The sequence below is a fragment of the Tenrec ecaudatus genome, chromosome 1 (assembly GCF_050624435.1).
Source record: "Tenrec ecaudatus isolate mTenEca1 chromosome 1, mTenEca1.hap1, whole genome shotgun sequence".
Taxonomy (NCBI): Eukaryota; Metazoa; Chordata; class Mammalia; order Afrosoricida; family Tenrecidae; genus Tenrec; species Tenrec ecaudatus.
In genome coordinates, this window is record NC_134530.1 from 305,561,059 (window position 1) to 305,580,800 (window position 19,742).

Below are 19,742 nucleotides of genomic sequence, written 5' to 3' on the forward strand. Positions count from 1 at the left end.
AAGAAAAAAAAGTACCTGAATAGAAAATTCATAAAAGACAATACTGGAATGTCTAAGACGCACATGAAGAAATGCTCATTCACTAGACATCTGGGAAATGCAAATCAAAACAATGGTGAAATGACATCTTACACCCACAACCACAGCCTAATTTTAAAACAAAAAAAAAACAGAACAACAAATGCTGGAGAGGATGTGGAGAGATGGAAACTCTCAAACACTGCCGGTGGGCTGATAAATACATACAGCCACTATGGACAGCAATATGGTTTGACTTCTAAAACAACTTTCAATAGAAATACATGACCCAGCAATACCACTGCTGGCCATATGGGGGCGTGCTCTCAAATAAACAGAGTAAAAAAGGTCCGCTGGGAGGAGCTTTCATAGTGTGCATTTCCCACTAGGCAAGCATTGAGCAACTCACTCTGAGTTAGTGCACCCAGTGGCATCACCTGGAAAGGCTCTCTGGTCACAGTGAATTTTTGGTAAAAGCAGTTTTGCTTGAACCTAGTTTTTTGTGATGACTAATTTAAGAGAACGGCATGCAGCTGTGAAATTGTGTTTCCCGCTTGGGAAAAATGCCACAGAAACGGTTGTGATGTTAAACACAGCTTACAAAGAAGCGCTTTTGGGAAAACTCAAGTGTACGAATGGTTTTCTTATTTCAAAAAGGTAAAGTGTCAATTGATAACAAACCTCATTCTGGATGTCTGTCAACTTCCTGAAGAGATTACAATGTTGACTCATAGTGCATTTAGAGTTCATTCCACCAGGTCAGACTGTTAATCTAACTTTGTATTTAAAGGTTCTGAAAAGATTGCGTAATAATGTGCGACAAAAAATGCCTGACTTGTGGCAGATAGGGGACTGGTTTTGCCACCACAACAATGTACCTGTTCAGGCAGTCTCAGTGTGCCAGTTTTGGGCAAAAAACAGCACGCCTCTCTTGCCTTACAACTTTACTCACCTGACCTTGCTTCGTGCAACTTGTTTTTGTTTCTGAAAATGAAGAGGGACATGAAAGGACAGGGAGTTTTTTTCTTTAAAAACAAAACAGTAGAGAGCGCAAATGCAGTCCTCCACTACCACAAATTATGCAGTAGAGTTTCCTACATGTGGGGAAATCGCAGGGGTCAGCGCATCCGGAGTGCAACAGATAAGCTTTGCCCTGGGAAAACCACCTTTGTGATCATGGTAACTCCCCTGCCAGGTTAGTGTAAGGATAGGGATTTAATGATGTAGAAGATGTGACCAAAAAAATGAAGGAGGTGCTGTCAGCCATCCAAACAGATGAGTTTTAAAATGTCCAAAAATGGAATTGCAGAATTGACAAATGTATTAAGTGTAATGAAGAGTACTTTGAAGTGGATAAGGTTGTTTTGTAAAAATATTTAAATGCATAGCTTTAAAATAATCTGGGTTTTAAGAAGTATCCCTCATATACCCCCACCACACCAAGTAAAAGACAGATCAGAAACAGATATATGCTCTCCTATGTTCATTGCAGCACTGTTCACAATAGCAAGAAGCTGGGAATAGCCCAAATTCCCATCAGTGGAACAATGGAATTTAAAAAAATGGGAACTTTGGTATATGCAAAGAGCAAAATACTATCTATCCCTATAAAATAGTGATGAAACTCTGACATACCTCTCAACATAGTAATGCCTCTCAAACACCACTGAATTATTCAAATATGTCAAGCTACCCACTCCTCACTGTCAGTTTTAGAACACATACTATTCTCTTGTACCCGTCATTAGGGGCTCCCCACTCCTCTTCCCCTCACCTTCTCTTTAGCATAGCCCCCAGGTACCATGGGTCCAGTCACTATCTCTGTCAAATTGCCTATCCTGGATTACTTGAATAGATAAACACCAGTAAAGAAATAAACAAATAAATAAATAAAACACCAAATAGTTACAAGTGTAACAAAAATAATGACAAAGAGAAGATATCACTATGCTTAAATAAAGTAAAAGGACCTGTTAAAAACCAACATTTTGGTCTCCGTTTCCTTCAGGGTTACCTATCCAGGACCCCGCTTACCAAATCCCCATAGATCCTTGTAGTCTTAGGTAACCATGTCCAAAAGGCAAGCCTCCTGTTGCTATTTCAGCAATCAGGGATGGAGCAGTCTACTGCCCGCCTCCAGCTCTGCCTAAGTCTTTCACCGAGGCCCCTTTGTGAGTAATCCACATCCAGTTCAGATGGGTTGATTAGTACCTTGCCACAAGTCAGAAGTCTATGCTCAGAATTCATAGGAGACTTCGAGGTTTGATGCACATCACTGGTCTGTTTCACAAAAAGCAGTTTGGCCCACGGAGGGCGGGTTAGACCAGCGCCTCTCCCAGAACTGTATCTTCAGAGCAAGAGAACATCACATCACGAAGTGAGACGGGCTCTAAAGTCATCTCTGGGAACAAGCGGCTCCATATAGTAATGTTGCCCTCAAGAGTTAGCACACCAGAATGAGGTACACTCTTGCGCTCCCTTTCCTGTGGAAATATAAATGAGACCCTTCCTTAGGGGGGTTAATGCCCTGACACTCTATTGCCTTTGTTATTCTTCCCCCACGGGACTGTGGGCCTAAAAGGCATTTGGAGATGCCTCTTCAGCACAAGTGCTATCTGAATCCGGTGTGGATGAAGTTCGGATCATTGGCTGTTGGTCTTGCTCTTGCCAGAATATCTGGTCCTCAGCCTGGGGAATGTGCGTTGTGGGAGTTATCCTGTGTGCATATTCTGCTGTTTGAACTTATTTCAGTGGACTCATATTGTACTTGACCTTTTGTGCTTGGGTAACCTCACTCAGCACAATATCATTCAAATGGTTCCTCGAGATGAGGTACTTTCATACTTTCATCACTGTGTTTTAGGGATACATAATATTCCATTGTATGTATGTATGAGTTTCTTTGTCCATTCATCTGTTGATAGAAAGTTATGCTGTTTCCAATTTTGTTTGCAATTGTGAATTTCCCTGCAACAAACATTGGAGAGCAGATATTGGTTGTGGTGTGTTTCTTATTTCTTCTGGGTATATGCCCACAAGTGGAATTGCTGGGTCATATGGTAGCTCGATTTCCATCTGTTTTAGGTAAAGCCAAATCACATCCACAGTGCTGTATGTATCTCCAAGATCATCAGCAGTGAATAAGTGTTCTTGTCTCACCACACCCCCTCCAGCATGTGTTGCTTTTTGTCTTTTTTAATTGGGCTATCTTTGTAGGTGTTATCTCGGTGTTTTTTAAAATTTGCATTTCCCAGATGGCTAATAATTGGAAACACTTTCTCATATGTTTTTTGGACATCTGGGCTTCTTCCTTTGTCAAACTTCTGTTTAAGTTTTTTGCCCACCTCCTCAATGGGTTATTCATTTGTTTTGTTGTTGTTTTTCTCGTTGTAAACTTGCAAGATTCTGTAGATTTTCGTAATAAGGCCTTTGTCTGTTAGGTTGTTACTAAATATCTTTGCCCAGACTGCGCTCTCTTACTACTCTACTGATGAAGTCTTTTGATGTCCACAGTGTTTTATCTTTTGTAGATCCTACTCATCTATTTTATCTCCCTCTGCTTGTGTATCCTACCTTATGTCTGCTAGCCCATTTATTCCCTATGCTAAGGTCATTAGCTTTCTTCCAATTTTCTCATTGATGATCCTTATAGTTTGGGGTTTTACTTCTAGGTCTGTGTTCCACGTAAATTTTGATCTTGTGCATGGAGTGAGGTAAGGGTCTGTTTTCATTCTTCTGTAGGCCGCTATCTAGTTTTTCCAGCACCTTTTGTTGAAATTGGAATCTGTTTCTCATTTGAAATTTTGTGGGCCTGTTTCAAATATCAGTTGTTTATATGCTGCTGTTTTTATTTCTGGGTTTTGGGGTTTTAACCATTGGTTCGAGTATCTATCATTATGCTAGTCCATGATATTTTGACAACTGTGACTGTGTAATAAGTGTCAAAGTAGGTTGGACTTGCCTACCCACTTTGCTCTTCTTGAGGAGTTCTTTGCCAGTTCTGGGCTTCTTCCCTTTCCATGTGAAGTTGGTCATCAGTTTTTCAATTTCTTTGAAAAATGGTGCTGGAGTTTGTAACGGGATTGTATTGAATTTATATAGTGCCTGAAGCAGGGTTGTCATCCATGGAGTCTTCCAATCTATGAGTGTGGGATATTCTTACATTTGTGTAGGTCCCTTTTGGTTTCTTCTAATAATGTTCTGTAGTTTTCTTTGTGCAAATCTTAGGTTTTTGGTTTGGGTTAAGGATATTCCTAGATATTTCAATTTATGCTTAGGTATTGTGAAAGATACTACCTTCTTGAGTCTCTTTTTTTGTAATCCCATTGTTGGTACATAAAAATCCAGTTGATTTCTGCTTGTTAATCTTATATCCTTCCACTCTACCCTATTCTGTTACCATATCCAATAATCCTATTGTGGCTCCATTGGAGTTCTCAATATACAAAATCATGTAATCTACAAATAGTGATAATTTCACTTCTTTGCCCAGTCATTTATTTGATCTCCTCCAATTGTCTTATTATTAGCTAGAACCTCCAAGATGATGATGAATAGGAGTGGGGACAAAGGGCATCCTTGTTGGGTCCCCTTTTTCAGTGGGAATATTTTCATCCTTTCTCCATTGATTGTAACTTTGGCTGTTGGTTTTTCATGTATAATTTTATTAATTTGAGGTAATTTCATTCTAATTCTCTCTACTTCTTTTAAATAAATCTATCTTCTTAAGACTTAATTAAGAAGTCTTAATTAGGAATGGGTGTTGGATGTTGTCAAGTGCCTTTTCTCCATCTATAGATATTATCATATGGTTCTTGGCCTTTTTCTTATGAAGGTGATGAATAATGTTGATGGATTTGGATGTTGAGCCAAACCTGCATCACAGTTATGAATCCCATTTGGTCATGAAGAATTATTTTGTTGATATGCCTTTGTAGTCTATTGGCCAAGATTTTGTTGAGGAATGTTCCCTCTATGTTCATTAAAGAATCAGTCTGTAGTTCTCAATTCTTGTGGGATTCTTGTCCTGCTTTGGAATCAGTGTTAAACTAGCTTCGTAGAATGTGTTTGGGAGTTTAGTGACTTCTTCTATAGTCTGGAAAAGTTTGTGTAGAATCGGTGTCAGTTTTTCTCTGAATGCTTGGTAGATTCCTCCTGTGAAGCCACCTAGGCTGGGGAATTTTTCAGTGGGGCATTCCTTGATAACCTTTTCTATTTCTTTTTTTTTTGCTATGGATCTGTTCTTGTTCTTGATGTGCATTTGAAATAATTTGGGGAGAGGTTGTTTTTCCAGGTATTTTTCCATGTCCTCCAATCTTTCGTCGTACTGTGTAATTAGTCTTTTAATTTTATGGGGGTCTATGGTAATTTCCCTTGTTTGGTCCCTCATCCTAGATATTGATGTCTGCTCCTTCCTATCATTTGTTAGGTTTGCCAACAGTTTGTGGATTCTGTTAATCTTTCAGAAGAACTGGCTTTTTACTGAGTTTATTTTTTCAATTTTTGTTTGTTTTCCCACTCTTTATTCTCTGCCCTGATTTTTATAATTTCTTTTCTTTTGCTATTAGAGGAAATATTCTGTTGACTCTGTTCCAATTGCTAATGGTTTTGTGATAAGGTATTGACCATAAGTCTCTCTTCCTTCTTCATATATGCATTCATTGCTATCAAGCATCCTCTGATAACTGCTTTTGGTGTATACCAGAGGTTTTGGTATGCTGTATTTTCATTCTCATTAGCTTCTAGGAACTTCCTAATTTTGTCTCTGATTGGACTAATACCCAATCCTTTTTTAAGAAGTAAGTTATTCAGCTTCAATGTCTTTGCCTTTATTACTTTATTCTTTCTTTTGTTGATTTCCAGCTTTATGGTGTGATGGTCAGAGCAGGAAGTCTCTGACCTCTTATGTTTGAATTTATTCATGCTTGACTTGTGTTCCAGCATGTGGTCTATTTTCAAATAGGTACAGTGCCCTTGAAAAGAATGTATACTTTTTTTGCAGCTGGGTGGAGAGCTAAACTTATATCAGGCCGGATTGTCTGATTACAGAGTTTAATTATGCAGCATCCTTGTTGAACTTCTTTCCTGCTAATCTTTCTTTCTAGGAGAGCAGTGTATTGAAGTCCCCTACTATGATCATTGTTTCTGTAATTTCTTTTAACATCTTTTGAAGGATTTGGTTGATGAATTTCACGGGTCTCTAGTTGGGCACAGATATGTGTATTATGCTCACTAGCTTTTAGCTTACAGATTCCTGAAGCATTATCTAGTGCTCATACGTATCTCTTGTTATGTCCTGCACCTTGAGATCAATTTTGTCAGATTAGAATTGCAACTCTTGCTTTTTTTAGATTGCCGTTCTTTTGATATATTTTTCACCATCCTTTGACCCTCAACATATTTTTGTCTATGATCTTGCGATGTGTCTTGTGCAGACAACAGATTAATGAATAGTTTTCTAATCCAGTCTGTTATTCTTTGTCTTCTAATGGGTGCATTCAAACTGTTTACATTCAGAGTAATTACATCCATCTCTGGATTCTTTACCGTTATCTTGTACCGTTTATGATGGATATTTTCCTCCTGCCCTCCGTAATTGTGTGTTATATGGAGGGGGATTCATTCTTACCTTCCTTTCTCCATTGGGTCAAAGAAGTCTTGGGTGTTGCTTTCAGTGTGTTGACTTCTGGATAGTGTTACACTGTGCAGTGGTCTCATGTTTTTATTCTGTGGATGTTGTTCTTCTGTCCAAAATGACTGCTCTTATGATTGTCCCTTTTCCTCAGATTTGACTACTGTATGCCTTGGTGTGTTGTTCTTTTTTTATCATTTTATTGGGGGCACATACAATGGTGTGTTTTTCTTGGGATCCAAATTAATTGGCTTCCTCTCTGATTCCTGGATGATTTTCAGACCCTCCTTTATTATATTGGGGAAGTTTTCTGGCAGCAATTCCCTTGATATCTTAGTTGTTGGTTTCTTCTTCACGTCTTGTTCTGGTATCCCAATTATTTGGATGTTGTTTTCCTTCACAGTGTCACTCATTGTTCTCAGGGTTTCTTCAGCTACTTTAACAATCTTGTTTGAGTGTCTTTCATGGTTGGTGTGTCCTGCTTGGATATCTACAAGGTCTCTGATTTCGTTCTCTGCTTATACCAAGCTATTGGTGAGGTCTTTTACCATTTTCTTCTTTTCTGCGTCATCATCCTACTTCATGTTTGTCTGTATCATCATCATACAAATACTCTTGTATTTCCCTTTGGTATGTAGACCTTCGGATCTCTAGGATTTTTCATCCTTTTTTTGTATTGATTCTTTCATATCCTGTATGACTCCAAGCAGCATTTTCAAGATTTCTTTCTGGGGTGAATCAAAGTCTGCTCTCTCTATGTACTTCTCTAAGTTTGCGTCAACTTCAGCCTTTGATATTTGTTTCTCTTGTTTTCTTTTTTTTTCCAGAGTACAACAGAATTTAATAGTTGGAAACATCTGTCCAATTGGCCACAGAAGCTGTGCTGGAGGACAGGACCCAATCCTTCCCCACACCAGACATAGTGGACAGGAGCTGGCGTGGGCTGGACCCACAACCTCATTACTGGGGCCTGTGGGGAGACCACTATCAAATATCAACCAATTACCATTCTGTATTCAATAGGGGAGGAGTACACACCCCACATGCAAGAAGAGCCCCTTGCCCCCAAGTATCAAATGAGATAAGGATGCGAGAGTTAGAGTTCTAAGGAAACCACTGCTGGGACAGCCCTACGGACGCTGTTAACTGAGTTCACAGGGATCAGGACTCTTCATGGTCCCCTTCTCCAAAAGGTGCTCACTTTCCCAGCTTCTTCATCCGCTCGTCAATGCTGGCAAAGTTCCCCTCAACTGTGGCCCAGTTTTCACGCATGGTGGTCTGCACCTGTGTCAGGAGAGAGGTGTTGTCCTTGAGGGAACTAGCAATCAGCTTCTGGGTGGTGTCCAAGTGTGTCAGAAGTTGACCAGTCTGCATGGCTTGCTCATGCAACTGCTTGATGGAGACTAGTCTCTGCACCAACTCGGGAAGGGTGGAGGCGAGAGGGCTCCAGCGCTGTACGGTTTCATAGAGCTGGTGTACCTTGCTTTGTGTGTCTGCATCCTCCACGGAGGCTTTGTGCTTGGCAATCTCATTCACCTTTTCCAGGACGCTATGCAGCCGGGCCTCCACTTGGTCCAGAACTGCAAGGTCCAGGGCGTTCACCTTTGCTTGCAACAACTCCACAGTCTCCGTAAAACAGGCTCCCTGTAGACCTGCAGAAAGGGGGTTCTGAGCATCCTGATCACAGCGTACAGTTGCTTCCAGTTCTGTCAGACGCTTCTCAAGTTCTGCAACTTTGGCAGCCTGAGAAAACTGGTCCTGCTCAGGCCGAGAATGAAGTTCATAAGTGACAAGGCTACTATCTGGAAGGGCCCCCGCCAGCAATCTTTCCCGCTGAGCCAGCTCCTTTGCTGTTCTTTGTTGCTTCCAGCTGCAGCAGCAGGCGCTTAGCCAGAGCCCCATTGGGGTCAGTGAGGTTGATTGCAGTCTCGGTCCCAGCAGCTTCTCCAGGTGGGAAGCAACCAGCTGCTGCTTTAGGGCTGCCAGCTGCTTAGCCAGCACCACAGGGGTCAGCTTCTCCTCAGTGGCGGACTCCTTCACTGTTGTTTTGATTTTTTCAACTTCAGCTGTCAGCGCTTGGACCTCATGCAGTAGTCGTTGATACTTTTGCTGGGGGGTTTCCTTCACTCCCAGGCCATCTCCAAGCATCTCATAATCGCCAGATTCATATCCTGTCCTCTTGGTTTTTCCAATACGATCTGAGAAATCAAGTCCCTTTGTCCCCACTCTCTTGTCCTTGAACTTGTCATAGGCAGCATTGGGATTGACAATGATGTGTTCCACACTTGTGCTCCTCAGCTCCTCCGCATCAAATTCCGCTTGATCTGGCTCGTTCCTGGCAATGCCGGGAAGGTCGGCGTATTTAGGGTCCGCCATGGCGGCGGCGAGGCAGGGTTGGGGGGCCGGGGCTTCAGTGGAGCCGGGGTTGGTGTTCGGATAGGGAGCGGCTGAGTCCGGGTCCCGGGTTAAGGCGGCAGCAAAAGGAGAGGCGAAGGAGGCCTCTCTTGTTTTCTTATAGCAGCTGCTGATATGGGTTGCTCTCTCTGTGGCATTTTGGTGGAGCTTGAGATGTTACGTTGCATGTGGAGCATACAGCACACGGGACTGGGCTGCCTGGGTCTGCGTGTGACACCAGTGGTGCTGTGCTGTCCTGTGAGGTGGGGTTTACAACACTGCTTGATATGACTGAACTATAAAATGGTATGATGTGTGGATTATGCCCTAAGAAACGGTTTGAAAAAAAATATGATGCTAACTTGTAAAAAGGTCATAGACATCCACTTGAAGGAACTCACAAAAGCCACGTAACTTGATAATTAGAGCAGGTAAATCAATACCTGGAGTATATTTACTAATCTTATCTCATATAGGCAAATATGGACAATGCATAAGACCATAATGAGGGTGCTTTAAATATTTCTATAAAATAATATTTACACTATGTTGTCTTAGGCAGATTTCTCTATGTGGGCAAATCCGCTGAAACACTCCAACCTATTAACATTGAGGTGCTTCTGACTCAGAGTAACCCCAGATAGGGCTTTTGAGGCTATAAATCTTTACAGGAGCATAGGCTCATCTTTATCCTGAGAATTGCCTAGTGGATCTATTTAGTAAATTATTTAGTAAATTCCATTTCAAGGACTCTACTATTTTCTGCACCTTTCATACCTTTTTTTGCCTACACTTTGTTGTTTAATTTAGATGCCCTTGAGTTGGTTTCTGTGACATTTTTCCCAAGCAGGAAACACAATTTCACAGCCACACGCTGTTCTCTTAAATTGACCATCACAAACACAAGGTTCCAGAGAAACTGCTTTTACCAAAAAACTCACTGTGACCAGAGAGAACCTTCCCAGGTGATGCCACTGAGAGCACTAACTCAGAGCGTGTTACTCGATGCTCACTTAGCAGGGAAAATATGTACTACAAAAGCTCTGCCCAGTGGAGCTTTATTCTGTCTTTTTGTGTTTTTTGTGGTTTTTTTTGGGGGGGGAGGGCGGTATTCCCTAATATGTAGTTTTTAGCAGCTATTTCCACATTTCTCTGCTGAAAATCTGTAACCCTTTGAATTCACACCAGTAATTAACGAGTAATTCCCTTCATCTTTATTAGCAACCTAATTCTATTCTTTTGTTTCCAGTCTGGTAAGAGCCTAGTTACCTTACTTCAGCAGAGTCTTCTCCCATCCAAGTACTAACCAGGCCCAACCCTGCTTAACTTCCAAGATAGACAAAATCAGGCGTGTTCAGGGTGGTTTGTCCGTAGGCAACAGAGCCTTCTCTGTTTGAGAATTTAACATATTTTTCTGTATCTACAGATTATTTGAATTTGCTATTCCCTGAGTTGTCTAATTTATCATTGGTCATTTTCCAATAGGGCAATATGTTGGTCGGATATTTCTCCAAAAATAATTATTTAAAAGCTTTATGCACAAACTGTACCTAATACTTATATATGTATGCTAGGGGATAAGATATGATAATATGAATAGATATTAATATATTACAAGAATACCTAAGGGATATATACAATGTCAAACTGAGAAAGACCTTTAGTCTTGGAAATTTTAAATTAATGAAAGATAGGTTTATTGGCCAGTTAAAAAATTATGAACTGCTCCCTCCAGATTCCTTAGCCATCAAACCTACACAGTGGTCTGAGGGGCTTAAAGAAAAAAGGAGGAAAGTAAAACTGAAGTGGACTTGGAGTCTTGTGACAAACAAATTCACTTCAAACAATACACACACACACACACAAATTATAAACTGCACTGTGTAAAAAGACAAAAAATATCAAACCCTCAATTACATTGGATAGATGACAACTCCCACAAACCTGTATGACAGGGTAGAACCGCCTCTGTGGGGTTCTGAGATGGTAAACCTTTGTAGGAGTAGAAAGCCCTGTCTTTCCCCTGTGACGTTTTGTAAAACGTACCACACAATGGTGCCATTAGATCTTTCTGATTCATGGTGCTCCGAGGTATTAGCAAATTCATTACATAGAGAAAGTAGGGGTTAATTTTCCAAAATAAAAATTAACAACTTGGTGACATGAGCTCAGATGAAATTTTAGACAATTAATACAGAACCACAAAAATTCTTTCCTAATTGAAAGGATTCAAAGATTTCAGTAAAATCAATGGATAGTTGAAAAAAGAAAACAAATTCAATGGCAAAAAAATCCAAATTTCCCTTGATAGGGCACTTTAGCCCTACTATAGCTTATTTTGTCTTAGAAAAAGTTGAGGATTTAGTCCCTAGAGAAAGAGCTCTGCTGAGCCAATCGATCTGAAAAAGAACTAGAGTTTGATAGAGATTTCCTCCCTCTCTCTTCCCATGGGTATGTGGTAATTACTATAAACTACAGGGGAGAGTTCTTCCATTCAGAGTTTGAAATTTCTCCCAGAGATAAAAACAGATCCAATATTGATAGTGACCATATATAATATTTCTCATCCATTTTGCAAAACGGGGGAAAATCTATGAAAATTACAATTGATTCCCTAATGCTGAGCAATAGAGTAAGAGCATAGCATGTCCTGGTCATCTGTAATACTTCACCCTTATTCTCTATTTAACTCTGAATGGAGACCATATGAGCTGCTAGATACTGAATCGAAATAATAGAAAATTATTTAATTTCATCCAATATTTCAATAAAATAGCTTTGAAAATATCATTGTATCTCTGCATTTTTAGTTAGTTATATTTGAATTCAAGTGATTTTTGGACATAAAAATGAACTGATCCATCACTAATGCTTAAAATGGAGGTAAGTAGAATATATTTCAGAAAGCTACTGAGTAAAACCAAAGTAAAATCTGAGTTTGCTAAGCATTGATCTCATGACTGAATATAACTCAGATCTCAAGATGAGATCAAATTATCTGATAGGAAAAATCAGATCCACTCAGCTTCAATTTCTGTATACAATTTTTAAAACATGCATGCTATTATGAATATATTTGTTATCTCTTTGAGATATATGAATTTTAAAGCAGGTTTGGTTCTAGGTTCTAAGCCTATCTGTTACGTACTGGCTCTAGAATTTTATGTAAATACAGTACAGGTTTCTACCTAACATCTTAGTCTTTTGCAAACTGAAAATTTTCTGTCTAACCTTCATCCTACGGTAAGTCCAATTGCAATGCTGAGTGGAAAAACTAACTACTGTTGTTTATCCGTGTAGCCCAATATGAAAATGGAGTTCTATGTGATATTTGGAAGCCTTTCAAGCATTTGTAGGTCTATGAGATAATTTGAGAAAACATAGTAAATAGTTTTATCATAAAAAAGAAATACAAGACCCATAATATATACCTAGAATTGGCAACCTATTTGTGGTTACCAAGAGGACATAGTGCTGAAATTGTTGTTAGGTGCATTCAAGTGTGTGCAACTCACAGCACCCTTATGCACACCTAGAATAAAACATGGCCTGGCCCTGTGCCATCCTTGCAATAACTGTTATGCTTGAATCGATTGTTGCAGCTCTTGTGCCAAAACAACAGTCTTGTCAATGGAGGCAGTAGGACGAGAGAAAAATACACAAATGCTTAGGGAACATTGAGCTTCTGTTGGGGTGGTAGACATTTTGAGCAAATATTAACAGTCATGTTGAACCATATGCTGAGCAGACAATTTATGTCAGCAACCTCTATATGTGAAGAAAGTAGAAATGGCAAATGTTTTGTTCTATATGTTTGCCCTATGCAATGAAAAGCAATCAATGCTACAGAAGATAAAAAAGTGATATCCAAAGCTATTAACCAGCCTGCTCAAATACATGTTACCTTTCTGGACAATTTGGAACTCAAACAATGTTGTTTAATATCGTGCAACTTAATAAGAAGATTCTAAGGCTTAGCTGAATCTCTTGTTGAATATTCAAGCTCAGATGTAAAATGAGAAAATCCAATACAGAGGTGGAAGATATAAAGAAACTGATATACATGTTATAAAGGAAGTATAGATGGGTTAAAATATGGCTAAAAACCCTTGAGGTTGATCACAGCGAAGCTTTATAAAATCCCATCAGCAGCTTTCTAAAATTCTCTCCTTACAGTAGCTCCTATGGTCATCTAGTTGCTGTGCTCTCACTTGGACCCTCTTGGTATGTCACATAATTCAAATGTTTTGGTTTCCTTTGCAGGTGAATGTTTGCTACTGAATAATGAGTGTAATACTATCTTAAAATACAGCCAACAGCAGAGGAATCTACAAAATGGCCTTTGAAGTATTAGCCACAACTGCAAACAATTTTCAAAGATGTTAAAGGTAAATAACCAGTGTCCTATAAAATATAATTTCCGAATATGTATTCAGAATCTGATAGGGCCTTCTTTTTCTGGTTGTTTTAGGTAATTAACAAACATTTCAATTCTAATAATAGGGTTAAAGCCCCAAATTAAAATTACTTATAATTTGTAAAATGCAAACCAATAGCACAACTATTTATTCTGAAGAAAGGATTCCAAGAGCGGAAAACTGTTTGAGGCTACAATGTGTTTGGAAGAGAAGCCAATGCTCGCGAAAGTGAGTGGAGCCCAATATGAGAGGACAGTTCTGCGAAATCTCCCAGGTTCCTTCCTTGACCCTCCCCCTGGCTGCCTCATTCTCATTCTGCTGCAAGGCTGCCTCCTAAAATGAAAGGCCTCTTTTTAACTCTGTTCTACCCCACTGAATACAGAAACTTCAGGAGATGTCACATATGACACAGAGCAACAGAGTGTACTAACAACAAAAGCAGGTTTTTATTCTTTTAAGTATTGCAGTTCCTAATAAGGAGATCAACTCACTGGAATGAAGTTGACTGACTGCTTCTTCTGAAAATTCAATGGAGAGGACTCCAAATTCTAGAGGACAAACGCCAGCTTCAGGGGTGGTCAGGAAAGGCCATTCACCCAGGTCAGAGGAGAAAACATACAGTTATCTAGGATAAGAAGGCCCCTGTACAATAATACCTAATTCGTTTCATTTTCAAAAGTACTGTTGGGACAACCTAACCATCTAAATGGTCACACTTATGAGAAAAGACAGTGTATTAATGGTCTATTAATGACTATGTCTGGACTAACAGGCCCAAACCAAACCCGCTGCCATCAAGCTGATTCAACTTAATCAGAATCACCTAAACTGAGTCCAGCTGGCTAAGGCTAAACTTTTTCAATACATACCAAAAAATATATTCCAATGCTCCATCCTTGACAAAAGCTTCTTGCAGAGAAAGAAACATTTTTAAAGTGTAGTGTTTAAAATATTAATAACCTCCGAGGCCCATAATGACACTAGTTGGGTTTCTACGGCTGTAAACCTTATGTGAATAGAAAGCCTCATCTTGCTCCCATGGAGGGGCTGGTGGGTTTGAACCTGTCTCACAGCCATTGTCACTTCTGACTCACAGCAAGGCACCCCTAGGTCAATGGGCTTTCTACTGCCCTGAACATTTACAGGTTTGGGAACCCACGGGGGTAGTTCTACGCTGTCCTATCTGGTAACTGTGGCTTGGAATTAGCACCATGGCAGTGAGTTTGGTGGTTTGTTTGTTTCTTTGTTTTTAGGTCAAGTTGGCTAATCTAATTATAGACCTGAGGGAATGTCTACACCAATCAAAGACATTGTAAATTATGTGAAATCTCTTTTCAAACCAAACTCACTGCCACTTATGGAACCCTGTGGATTTCACAGAGGCAACTGATTCTGGGAACGGAAAGCTCAGGCTTCCTCTTGCTGGGCTAACTAACCTGTAACCACTGCACCACCAGGGCTCTGTGAACTGGAGACAGGTATCTTGTTCTGCCAAACTCCTCAGCTACATTATTTTGTCAATAATGAAAATCATATCCCCCTTTTTTACGAAGAGGGTGCAGAGGCAAAGATGGAAGCCCCTGCCCCTCCCCAAATGGAACTCAAAGCAAAGACGTTAAAGGCCAAGAAGATCAGGCTGAAAGGTGCCCAGAGACACACACGAAAGAAGTTCCCATGTGACCTACCCTCTGGACGTCCCAGACCCTGAGGCTAAGACGCAGCCCAAATACTCTGGAAGGAGCGCCCCAGGGAAAGCAAGCTCTACCAAGATGTCTTCATTAAGTTCCCCTTGACCACGGAGTCCGCCATAAGAAAGATCAGAGACAACTACACTATGGACGTCCAGGCCAACAAGCACCACATCAGACAGGCAATGAAGAAGCTCTAGCTCATTGACACAGCCAAGGTCAACACTTTCATCAGGACTGCCGGCAAGAAGAGGGCATTTGTTCGACTGGCTCCTGACTAAGAAGCTTTAGATGCTGCCAAAAAATCAGAATCACCTAAACTGAGTCCAGCTGGCTAATGCTAAACTTTTTCAATACATAAAAATATATATATTCCCACACTCCATCCTCGAGAAGATCTCCTTTCAGAGAAAGAAATATTTTTAAAAAGTAGTGTTTAAAATATTAATAACCTTCGAAGGTCAAAATCTTAAAGGAAAACAATGTTAGTTTTCAGTAGAATACGGAAAGTGAGTTGGTGAGTAGAATTTTAAAAAATTATTATCTTTTTATAAAAAGTAGCCCAAATCATTATAAGTTAATGCAGCTTTCACTTTATTTTCTATATTCCCATTTCCCAGGTGTTATATTTTCTCCTATATTTTTCAAGATAATTTCTATATATATAAGCATAATCACATATATATTGAGCCCTGGCGCTGGAGTGGTTAAGCATTGGGCTGCAATCCACATGGTCGGTGGTTCAAAACCACCAGTAGCTCTGTGGGAAAAAGACTGGGCTTTCACTCCCATAAATAGAATCTCAGAAGCCTGCAGGGAGTCTCTATGGGTCAGCATGGACTCCTTAGCAGTTGGCTTGGTTTCATATATGTATATATATACAGAGACCCAAATGTTCAGTAACATTCTCTTTTTACTTAAAAGATACATTTAAATATCTTTCCATACCTTTATCTATGATTATATACCTAAAATATCAGCTGAAGTTAAAGGAAAAATTTGAAGGGATTAAGAGCTCTAGGAAAAGTTGATTGACATTCACATAGTTCACATTTGAATGACTAAGAAAAATAAAGAAAAACTATATTCCAATATTGAGAAACAAATTTATATCTTCAGTGTATGTTAAGATTTCCCTGAGTTAATTACATTTGTAGCTGATGGAGTTGATCTGTATTAGTATGTTAAGGAATTTTAAGACTCTGAATAGCCTCTGCCCAAACAGTCTCAAAGTTCCTGCTTCACTGTCATACTTGACATTACTGTGGGTCAGTGGTCCTGGTGCCATGACAGGCATTTAAAAGAACTGATCACATAGACATTTCACATCGGATAACTAGGTTTCATGTTGCTTGAAGGGAATGAAAAGGTGAGTTTTCAATTTACGGAGTCATCTTCCACTCACTGTTGTTGACTGTCACCAAGCCAACATCACAATCACATGATCCCCTGACTCATGGAATTCCCATGCACAACACAACAAAAAGTTGCCTGTTCTGTGCCATCCCATGATTGGTTTGGGATTAGAATAATTTTCAGAAGTCGATCACTAAACCCCTTTTCCACTTTTCTTACTCTGGGAGATCCCCGGAAACCTGCTCAGTATTATAATGACATGGAAGCCTCCTCTGAAGGACAGGGGGTACCTTTGTACAAATTGAGCGTGGGTCACTCACATGGAAGTAAAAATTCTCCCTCTGAGCAACAACTTCCTTCTTTGCCCCAGAAAATGTAAAGTTCCAAAGTCTAAGCAACCCTTCCCATTTCAGCCTTGGATGGCTATTGTTCTTTTCATCTGTACTGCTCTCTTTCTAAAGATTAGAACTTCAACTGCGTGATCTAAGAAAGGTCACATGAAAACGACTTACAAATAGTATTATCTTCATTTGACAAATGAGCAGCCTGAATATCAGAGGATATGAAGCATTCCCAGGGCAATATGGGAAGGTAGGAATATAAGCCCAGGCATGTGAGACAGCAAATTTCAAGTCATCAAGCAGTTCCATGCACCTTATAAAAGCCACCGATAGAAAAGGAGATATTTCCTTCCAATGTGCCCGGTAACTTTCTAGACAAATTTGGTATTCCTTGTTGTGGTTTGCTACAAGAGGCATGGTGTTTAAAGAATTTAACTGACTCATAGGATCAGGGACATCAATACTAAGGAGAAAAACCATATGACAGGAAGTGTGACTTCATCAATCTAGTAGTTGGGTGGAAAGATGGGAGAAACACTGGGCTTTCTATTTCAATAAAGAGTTATGGTCTTGGGAACCCACAGGTGCAGTTCTTCTTGGTCTCTAGGATTGGAATCACTTCCATGGTGGTGAGTTTGTTTGTGGGTGGGCAGTAAAGAGAAGTGAGAACAATGTATTTGGACAACAACAAAAAAATCAAAGGATAAAGTCTGTGAGTGCTGAAACTGATGATATTAAGTGGAAATTTTTTGAAATGCACTGTGCTAACTTATAACTTTACTGCTACAAATATAGAAACTACTTGAACTACTTGCAAAGAAGTATTTACATTTATGAAATGCATTCCTAATAGTAACAGTGTATATATTTAGTCAAAGCATTATCAATTATAACTGACACAGTCAATATTATGCATTGATAGAATTGTTTACGTTTTACATTTCAGAGTACCAACGGTTGAACCAGTTAAAATGAACAAGGTAAATGATAGCGTCCCCAGGGAGTTCATCCTGTTAGGCTTCTCAGACCGACCATGGCTGGAGCTCCCACTCTTTGTGCTGTTCCTCCTTTCTTATATCTTGACTATCGTCGGCAATCTGGGAATAATTCTGGTGGCGCATCTGGACTCCAAACTCCATACTCCTATGTATTTCTTTCTTAGCAATTTGTCTTTCTTGGACCTTTGCTACACCACCAGCACAGTTCCACAATTGCTGGTCAATATATGTAGCACTTGGAAGGCAATTAGTTATGGGGGCTGTGTGGTCCAACTTCTCATTTCTCTGGCCCTGGGTTCCACTGAGTGTCTTCTCCTGGCTGTCATGTCCTTTGATAGGTTTGTGGCTATATGTCGGCCTCTCCATTACTCAGTTATCATGAACCAGAGGCTCTGCCTCCAGTTAGCAGCTGTTTCCTGGATTAGTGGCTTTAGCAACTCGGTGTTGCAGTCCAGCTTGACCCTTCAGATGCCACTGTGTGGCCACAAAGTGGATCATTTCTTCTGTGAAGTCCCTGCTCTGCTCAAGTTGTCCTGTGTTGACACAACCACAAATGAGACTGAGCTATTCTTCATCGGTGTGCCAATGCTTCTAATACCCGTGGCACTCATATTGATATCATATGGCTTCATTGCCCAAGCAGTGTTGAGAATACAGTCAGCTGAAGGCCGGCAAAAGGCATTTGGGACATGTGGCTCCCACCTGGTGGTGGTGTCACTCTTCTATGGCACAGCCATCTATATGTACATGCAACCACCATCTCCTGCCTCCAAGGACCGGGGCAAGATGGTGTCCCTTTTCTATGCAATTATCACACCCATGTTGAACCCACCCATATACACACTTAGAAACAAAGATGTAAAGGAAGCTTTGAAGAGGTTGATTGCAAGGATCTTCTTGATCGAGAAATAAGGAATATGATAGGCCTTGCTGAAGAGTTGAAGTTTACCAGTCACTCCTCTCACAACACTACTTGTATGCCGAGTTGAATAATACATTGCAATGGGCACATCAAACTCACAGACAGCAATTACAGTTATGAGGTTTGGTTAATGCACTTAACAGGTTACACCAAGTCAGGCTCAGAAACTATTAACGATACAGCCCTTTTGTCTAAGGATACAGCATCTTTTATCAAACATGGCAGGAAGCACATCTCTGTGTCTGGTCCTTGACCTTTTGCCACATGGCCCCTTGTCCTCTTCCCTGTTTAGCAAGTATTATAAAACTCTTTTAGCACCCATTTAGTGCCCAAAGAGCATCCCATTCTGCAAGCCAACCTACTGCCTGATACTTTACTCGTTCTATGGGCCAGAAAGTCAGAAATTCTGTTTCAGAGTCACAGCTACCACCATATTCCTTTTTAATTTATTTATAGCAGCGGTTCTCAATCTATGAGTCACAACCCTTGGGGGATTGAACGACCCTTTCACAGGGTCACCCAATTCATAACAGTAGTAAAATTACAGTTCTGAAGTGGCAACGAAAATAATTTTATGGATGGGGGCTCACCACGACATGAGGACTTGTATGCAAGGGTGATGGCATGAGGAAGGTTGAGAACCACTGCTTTATCGTCTCTCTTGCCACCACTTCTCCATACAGAGATTCCAGACAAACATGGCTCCTCCTTCAACTGGTTGTTGAATTCTCTTTCTTCTTGCTTTGTAATGGCTCAGAGGAATAGTGAAGCTGACCAATCCTCTCCTTAGAATCTTGTACACATTACTCTCATACTTCCACTTAGTAGGAGTTATCAAGACTATGGATAGAAGAGCTAAATTAAGTAATTTCACTTCACTGTGGATGTACAAGAATTACAAGAGAAATAGAGTGATAAAAATTGAGGGTTTTTTGGTGTTAGGCCAGATTGACTAGAAAAACAAATCCAGTGACAC

General features: G+C 40.2%; 1 protein-coding gene, 1 non-coding gene and 1 pseudogene across 2 annotated transcripts; 1 reads left to right on the plus strand and 2 right to left on the minus strand.

The window, feature by feature from the left end:
• Nucleotides 1–1,059: 1,059 nt before the first annotated feature.
• On the minus strand, nt 1,060–1,221 carry LOC142437984 (U1 spliceosomal RNA). Its single transcript, XR_012782478.1, has one exon. It is a non-coding gene; the product is annotated as a U1 spliceosomal RNA (small nuclear RNA).
• A 6,397-nt stretch (nt 1,222–7,618) lies between these two features.
• Nucleotides 7,619–9,132, minus strand: LOC142437506 (dynactin subunit 2 pseudogene; annotated as a pseudogene).
• Nucleotides 9,133–17,817: 8,685 nt separating this feature from the next.
• Nucleotides 17,818–18,756, plus strand: LOC142437507 (olfactory receptor 2B2-like). The gene has a single exon (XM_075540635.1). The coding sequence runs from the start codon at nt 17,818–17,820 to the stop codon at nt 18,754–18,756; it is 939 nt and encodes a 312-aa protein (XP_075396750.1).
• Nucleotides 18,757–19,742: the final 986 nt, after the last annotated feature.

Excerpts from the sequence above, each read along its gene's own strand:
- LOC142437507 (XM_075540635.1), top strand. The coding sequence starts at position 17,818 with ATGAACAAGGTAAATGATAGCGTCCCCAGGGAGTTCATCCTGTTAGGC.